The sequence below is a fragment of the Apis dorsata genome, unplaced genomic scaffold (genome assembly GCF_000469605.1).
Source record: "Apis dorsata unplaced genomic scaffold, Apis dorsata 1.3 scaffold_80, whole genome shotgun sequence".
Lineage (NCBI taxonomy): Eukaryota > Metazoa > Arthropoda > Insecta > Hymenoptera > Apidae > Apis > Apis dorsata.
This window is the reverse complement of record NW_006263378.1, coordinates 20,695-28,762: the sequence shown is the minus strand read 5'-3', so window position 1 is coordinate 28,762 and position 8,068 is coordinate 20,695. Positions and strand designations below refer to the sequence as shown.

The 8,068-nt window shown below is 23.9% G+C and overlaps 3 protein-coding genes across 3 annotated transcripts; all 3 read left to right on the top strand.

Moving 5' to 3' along the window:
* Positions 1 to 252: 252 nt before the first annotated feature.
* LOC102674474 (pre-mRNA-splicing factor RBM22) lies at positions 253 to 1,908 on the top strand. Its single transcript, XM_006610839.2, has 3 exons — positions 253 to 518; positions 593 to 646; positions 737 to 1,908. Exons 1-3 carry the CDS (start codon positions 465 to 467, stop codon positions 1,862 to 1,864), a joined length of 1,236 nt encoding a protein of 411 aa, XP_006610902.1. The 5' UTR covers positions 253 to 464; the 3' UTR covers positions 1,865 to 1,908.
* Positions 1,909 to 2,178: 270 nt separating this feature from the next.
* Positions 2,179 to 5,330, top strand: LOC102674331 (transmembrane 9 superfamily member 3). The gene is made up of 10 exons (XM_006610838.2): positions 2,179 to 2,485; positions 2,681 to 2,876; positions 2,972 to 3,094; positions 3,171 to 3,415; positions 3,504 to 3,743; positions 3,824 to 4,108; positions 4,189 to 4,397; positions 4,504 to 4,650; positions 4,746 to 4,829; positions 4,909 to 5,330. Exons 1-10 carry the CDS (start codon positions 2,399 to 2,401, stop codon positions 5,051 to 5,053), a joined length of 1,761 nt encoding a protein of 586 aa, XP_006610901.1. The 5' UTR covers positions 2,179 to 2,398; the 3' UTR covers positions 5,054 to 5,330.
* A 1,360-nt stretch (positions 5,331 to 6,690) lies between these two features.
* LOC102674200 (stress-associated endoplasmic reticulum protein 2) lies at positions 6,691 to 7,864 on the top strand. The gene is made up of 3 exons (XM_006610837.2): positions 6,691 to 7,008; positions 7,462 to 7,534; positions 7,635 to 7,864. The coding sequence occupies exons 1-3, from the start codon at positions 6,925 to 6,927 to the stop codon at positions 7,670 to 7,672; spliced, it is 195 nt and encodes a 64-aa protein (XP_006610900.1). The 5' UTR covers positions 6,691 to 6,924; the 3' UTR covers positions 7,673 to 7,864.
* The last annotated feature ends 204 nt before the right edge of the window (positions 7,865 to 8,068 follow it).

Genomic DNA, 8,068 nt, shown 5'->3' with positions numbered 1-8,068 from the left:
ATATGATATTAATATAATCATAAATAATAATATTTGATATGATCATAAATAATAATATTTTGTGAAAAACGAATGAATTATATTTAAAATTTTATACAAAAAATTAAAAAATTATATTTACAATTGATATAACAATATGTTTAAAGCGGATACATAATATATGCAATTATATATATATATTTATATAATGTAATTTATAAATTAAACAGTACTGATATATAATTATTTCATCAACCAATAACTAAATTTAGAATATATGTTATATATTTTGATTTGCTTATTTCTAGTAACTCTATTTAATGAATATCCATAGATACGATGAATATATGCCACGATTTTCTTTGTCAGTAATACCTTACAAAAAATACTAACTAGTGACTTTTATGTAGAAGCACTAGTCATAGTCGTATTTGATATTTGTCTTTAGTAAGAAGAATAAGAAAGTCAAGATAAAATAATTAAAAATGGCTACTTCTAAAACAACAAATATGTATAATAGGCAAAATTGGGAAGATGCAGTAAGTATAATCAAATATTTGAATAATCATTTGAAATTAAATTTTAAATATTTGTTTATTTTTTTTCTTTTTAGGAATTTCCAATATTATGTCAAACTTGTTTGGGTGACAATCCATATATTCGAATGGTAAGTCAATTTTATAAAAATTTTAATTAATTTTAATTTTTCTAAAATACATTTTAATATAATTTACTTTTTATGTTTGCATTTGCACAGACAAAAGAAAGATATGGAAAAGAATGTAAAATATGCATGCGTCCATTTACAGTATTCAGATGGTGTCCAGGTGCAAGAATGCGATTTAAAAAAACTGAAGTTTGTCAAACTTGTAGTCGTTTGAAAAATGTCTGTCAAACATGTTTACTTGATTTAGAATATGGTTTGCCAATTCAAGTACGTGATGCAGCACTTAAAATCAAAGATGATTTACCAAGATCAGATGTAAACAAAGAATATTATGTACAAAATATAGATAGTGAAATTGGTAAAATAGATCCCACATCACCAGCAGGTGCTGTTGGTAAATCTGCAGCTGCTAGTGATTTATTGATGAAATTAGCAAGGACTAGTCCTTATTATAAAAGAAATAGACCACATATTTGCTCCTTTTGGGTTAAAGGAGAATGTAAAAGAGGAGAAGAATGCCCATATCGTCATGAAAAACCTACTGATCCTGATGATCCATTAGCTGATCAAAATATTAAAGATCGTTATTATGGAGTTAATGATCCTGTTGCTGATAAATTAATGCGCAGAGCTGCAGCTATGCCTAAATTAGATCCACCAGAGGATAAGTCCATTACAACTTTATATGTTGGTAACTTGGGAGATGTTTTAACAGAAAAGCAGTTACGTGATCATTTTTATCAATATGGAGAAATACGTTCTGTAACTATGGTTCCTCGTCAACAATGTGCTTTTATTCAGTACACGCAAAGAAGTGCTGCTGAAGCAGCTGCAGAAAGAACATTTAATAAACTGATATTAGGAGGACGAAGATTAACAATTAAATGGGGACGTTCGCAAGGAAGGCAAACTGTATCTGCAGCAGAAGCAACTAGAGAAATCTTAGAACCTGTACCAGGTCTTCCTGGTGCTCTACCACCTCCACCAGAAAGTATGGGAAATAATTTTTTCAATCTTCAAACTACTCCTGGTATGATGCCACCAATGATGATTCCACCTCCACCAGTTGCTCCTCAATATATGTTTCCACCTCAAATGGCACCTGCCACTGCAACACCAATTTTTCCACCTGGAACAGCTCCAATACATTATCCCAGTCAAGATCCATCAAGAATGGGTGCATCTCAAGGAATAGGAAAACCTTGGCCTGAAGAATAATAATAAAGTTTAAATTTGTACTAATTGTAATTATAGCAAAAAAATGTGTAAAAAAATAAATATATATCTTTGATTTTCTTTAAACTATTGTATCCTTATTAATATATCTAATTCATAAATTAATTAAATATTAAAGTTTATTTGAATATTTATTTCATATACATATATATATTTATATATTGTATATATATTATTTTTAAATAATAATTTTTAAATAATTTCATATTAATAAACTTTTTTTTAATATTTTAATCATAAAATTATTTAAATTTTTACAATGATCAATTTAGCAAGGATTTCTAGAATGTAATGATAAAAGCGCCATCTATTGTGATAGTGAATTCTTAACACCTAGCGCATTAGCGGTTGCTGTAAGTGTCATCGTGTTTTAATACGTGTCCATTGGTACCTGTTTGTCCGGTGTTTCTATTAAGCAATATTTGTTTTGTGAATCTATGGAGTATCTTTATTGTAAAATATCTTTGAATTTCTATTTGTATTAGCATAAGGCGCCTAGTGCGCCTTCCCGTCACGATGATCATGTGTCGGGCTCGATTGTTATTCCATTTTCTGGCGCTTAGCCTACTCCCCTTTGTCTATCTCGACGAGCACACTCACGTTGTAAGTATATATTCAGAAAATTAACATATTTTTAAAATATTATGATATTGTGAATTTTAATAGCTAATTTTTAATTAATAATTTTATTAAAAATTGATTTGTTTTCATATATACATATTTCATGTTGTATCATGTTTTACATATTTATATTATTATACATATTATGTATTAATGGAATATATTTTTTTTCATTAGTATGAAGATAATGATGAAGTTGTATTGTGGATGAGTACTGTTGGACCATATCATAATCGACAGGAAACTTATTCCTATTATTCATTACCTTTTTGTATGGGCACAAAAAATGTTATTAATCATTATCATGAAACTTTTTCTGAAGCATTACAAGGCATCGAACTCAAATTTAGTGGTCTGGAAATTGAATACAAAGGTATTTTGAAGTTTTATTAATTAATAGTAGATATCTTAATTATGATGATATTTTTATCTTAATTATGATGATATGATATATTTATTATCTAATAGCTGATGTTGCAAAAATGGATTACTGTCAAATAAAATTATCTGAAGAAAGTGAAAAGGCTTTCATATATGCAGTGAAGAATCAATATTGGTATAAGATGTATATGGATGATCTACCAATATGGGGTAAAATCAAAATTTTAATTTTTTTCAATTCTTAAATATTTCCTTATTATATTAATTGATTATTATTAATATTTAGGTGTTGTGGGAGAGCCTGAAGATAATAATGGAGTTGTATCTTATTATATTTGGACACATAAAAAATTTGATATAGGATATAATGGAAAGCAAATAGTTGATGTAAATTTGACTAGTGAAAATAAAATTAAATTAGTGCAGGATGCAGCCATTTCTTTTAGTTATGAAGTTAATTGGAAAAAAAGTAATGTTAAATTTGAAGATAGATTTGACAAATATCTGGATCCTAATTTTTTTCAACACAGAGTAAATATATTTTAATTAAAAAATGTGAAATTAAAAATTATATATTATTTTATTTTAAAAATGAATTTTTATCTTTTGTTTTTTTCAGATTCATTGGTTCAGTATTTTTAATAGTTTTATGATGGTAATCTTTCTCGTTGGACTTGTTTCAATGATTTTAATGCGTACATTAAGAAAAGATTATGCTAGATATAGTAGGGATGAAGAAATGGATGATATGGAACGAGATTTAGGTGATGAATATGGATGGAAACAAGTTCATGGAGATGTATTTAGACCTGCTAGTCATGCAATGCTATTTTCAGCTCTTATAGGTGCTGGATATCAGGTAATTATTTTAATTAAAAATTTCTAAATCAATCTTTTTAAAGTAGTAATTATAATATTTTATAAACTATTTTATTTTAGGTTACTGTGGTTGTACTTAGTGTTATTATATTTGCTATTCTTGGAGAATTGTATACAGAAAGAGGATCGATGTTATCAACAGCAATTTTTGTATATGCTGCTACATCACCTATAAATGGTTATGCTGGAGGAGGTTTATATGCACGTATGGGAGGTCGTATTTGGATTAAACAAATGATTCTCAGTGCTTTTATGTTACCTTTTATTGTCTGTGGCACTGCATTTTTTATTAACTTCATTGCAATGTATTACCATGCCAGCCGTGCTATACCATTTGGTTCCATGGAAAGTATTATTTATATAATTCTTATTTATTTATATATACATTTGTTTTTTTATGAATTAATAAAAATATTTTATTATAGGTAGCAGTAACATGTATTTGTATATTTGTTATATTACCATTAACATTAGTTGGAACTATTTTGGGTCGTAATTTAGCTGGAACTCCAGATGCACCATGCAGAGTTAATGCAGTACCTCGACCAATTCCTGAAAAAAAATGGTTCATGGAACCATTGGTTATTATTATGCTTGGTGGTATCTTGCCCTTTGGATCAATATTCATTGAAATGTAATATTCATTATTTATTTATTAAATTAATATTCATTATTTATTTATTAAATTAATATTCATTAATTAAAAAATATGTCAAATTACTTTTATGTTTTTTTTTTAGGTATTTTATTTTTACCTCATTTTGGGCATATAAAATTTATTATGTTTATGGATTTATGTTACTAGTATTTGTTATTCTAATGATAGTAACTGTTTGTGTTACTATTGTATGTACATACTTTTTATTAAATGCTGAAGATTATCGATGGTAAATATTATTTAATATATATATTAATTAATTATGTAATTAAATATTGTTACATAGTAAGTTTTATATTTATATGTATATATTATTTTTTATAGGCAATGGACAAGTTTCTTAGCGGCTGCTTCAACCGCTGGTTATGTCTATATATATTCCTTTTATTATTTCTTTTTTAAAACTAAGTAAATTTATATTATACTTGATTAATCCCATGCAAATTTATTAAAAAAAATAAAATATAATTTTATTTTTCTTTTTCAGAATGTATGGTCTCTTCCAAACGGCATTTTATTTTGGTTATATGGCATTGTTCAGTCTCGCTTTGGGTATAATGTGTGGAACAGTTGGTTATGTTGGTACTAATGCATTTGTACGAAAGATTTATTCTACAGTTAAAATAGACTAAACCACAATTCTAGTGTAACATCTATAATTGACTAAAATAAGAATATACAAAATAAAACCTGCCGGTTTTTATAAAGTAGGACTTGTTCTTTTGATTGAAATTGAAGTTATTTATAATGTACAAATGCAACTCGTGAAAGAACTATATTAATTTTAATGAAGTATAGCTAAATATTTAAAGAGAAATATTCGTTATATCATTTTTTAAAAATATTCAACGAATATTTTACCATCCTTATATTAATTGATGTAACAATGATACTTTCATTTCAAGAAAATGATTAACTTATTTGTTTTATGTTGGTAAAAAATGAGTTTTACAGAAGATAAATATCTGCAAATAGTTTATCAATTATTCAAACAATCATACATATTATTCATTTCATGAGTCACAATTTAGTATTATACAAAATACAGGCTCTGATTATTATATAATAGAATTTTTTTATTTAAAACAATCAATTTTTTAAGATTACTATATTATATTATAATATAGTATAATTAATTTTTTCTGAAATTTACTAATTATTCTTTTCTTGGAATTTTATATATTACATAAAAATTTATATATTTATATAATATAATTTAAAAATATTTCAAGAATTTTAATATTTTTTTTAGAAGAAAGAAATACATGAATAAATATAAATAATTCCAATTAGATATAGTAGTTAAATTGAAAAATAATTAAAACAAAAAAAAATTTTATAAATTTATAGATTATTATATATGAATTATGTAATATTAATTTTCAATATAATTCAATCACATAATCTGTACTTCAGTTAAAACTATTTAAAATAATATTTTTGTGACTCTGAACTAAAATTATAATTTTATGTTTGTTTACTAAAAATTCAAGTAATATTAATTTATAGATAAGTTAGAAGATAGGATTAAATGTGAATTATAAGAAATTTTTTTACCATTAATTGCGCATTACATGTCACAACATGTCATTTTTTTCTGTTGTGTGGATATTCTTCATTATGAATTGTGAGTGCGTTGGTAAAATGTAAAATATTGTAAGTCTATAACTGGTGGTAAAATTTTTAATTGTGATCTTTTTCACGCGATTAAATATCTAATCGCTGTTGAGAAAAAAAGGGATATGGGAATTATAGAGAGTATGTTTATCTTGATATGAAGCATTGCTGAATGAATATTGGTGAAAATATTCGAATGAACCATATGGTTTGTTAGACGTAGCAATTCTATGAAATATAAAATTTCTACATGCAACAAAAATACAATTTATTTTTATTTATACACATATTCATTTAAAATAATTATTTTAAAATTTATAAATCATTTTTTAAATTACTGATAATATATAACAAAAATAGATTTCATTAATTAAAATTATTTTTTATTCAAAATTTTTTTTATTAACTTATTTTTCCTCTATACATAAAATATATTATTTTTACATTTAAAAATAATCATGGACATATATTATATACGATACATGTAAAGAAACGTGTTTATACTACGTTATTCAAAAATATTTCGTGTAAAATATTTACATAATCATGAATATATACTTAAAATATATTAATAATTAAACAAATATTAAAATAATATATGTATATATAATTATAAAAATCAGAATATTGTGAAAAATATAATTATTAAATTGATTCTGTTGGTGCCAGTGTGGCACTAAAGTTACTCCGTCCTATATTCCAAAGTATTCACGTGTCAAAGCATACACATCGACGTGAGAGAACCAGAGTGTAGTGTATACACCTGTTTATAGTACAAGAACGTTATATTCTAGTACACGTACAGTGATTAACATAGTGTTTAAATTATTTATTAATTTATTTCAAATCTTATTGAAATACTTTTGGCAAACAAAAAACAACAAAGATGGCACCAAAACAAAGAATGCGTATCGCTAACGAAAGGGCTACAAAAAATATTACACTTCGTGGAAATGTTCCAAAGTCATCAGTATGTTGATTTTATTATCTAATAAAATATATTTAAATTATATATAAATTTATTTAAATAATTAAAATGTTATTTACATATACAAATATATAATTAAATATATAATTGATTTTTAATATTAATTAACAAAATAATTATATGTAATGTAATATGTATTACTTTTTTATATTATTAATTTTACATTGTACATATTTTAACAAATAATGTTAGATCTTCTTAATATTTATGATTTTTCATTTTTTAATAATAATAAAAATAATTAATCCAGTAAATTAATAAATCTACCATATGTAATATGAATGTACATTCAATTTAAATTTATAACAATCAATTATTTAAATAATTTTTTTTTTTATCAAAATATGAATTATATAAAATTATATAAATTTTTTTTATTATAAATTTATTTATTTTAATCTTTATATCAAATTATTACATTTAATAATATTTTAGAAGCCACAAGATGAAGGATCTCCTGTTGGACCTTGTTTATTAGCACTTTTTCTTTTTGTTGTATGTGGTTCTGGTAAGTTTTAATATTTATGGTAATTTAAATATAATTTTTTTAAATAAATATATAGAAAAGATTTATATATCTATATAAATTAAAATTTTTTAATTTTCAGCTGTATTCCAAATAATTCAAAGTATTAGAATGGGTTAAAAAAACTAAAAATATGAAGATAAAAAGATATTGCTATTACAGTTAATATTAAAAAAAATTGTCTATATCTTATTGGTATACAAGTGAAAATAGACTGTCTTCTTACATATTGTAAAAACATGTAGACATCATAATGATATTGACACAAAACTAAATTTAAATTTCCATTAAACAATTCCCTTTTTTTGCTACGATTCATAGGAATTATTTGTAAAAGGAATTTAGCATTTATAAACATTTTATGTAATTGTATATATGTATATCAATGAAAGAATATTATATTTAATATATTTTATTTACAGAAATCAAAATATTACAAATTGAATAATTTATTTTTTTTTCTGTAATTTTGCATAGCATTTCTTGTTTTCAGTCTTATGAAAAATTTAAATTCTT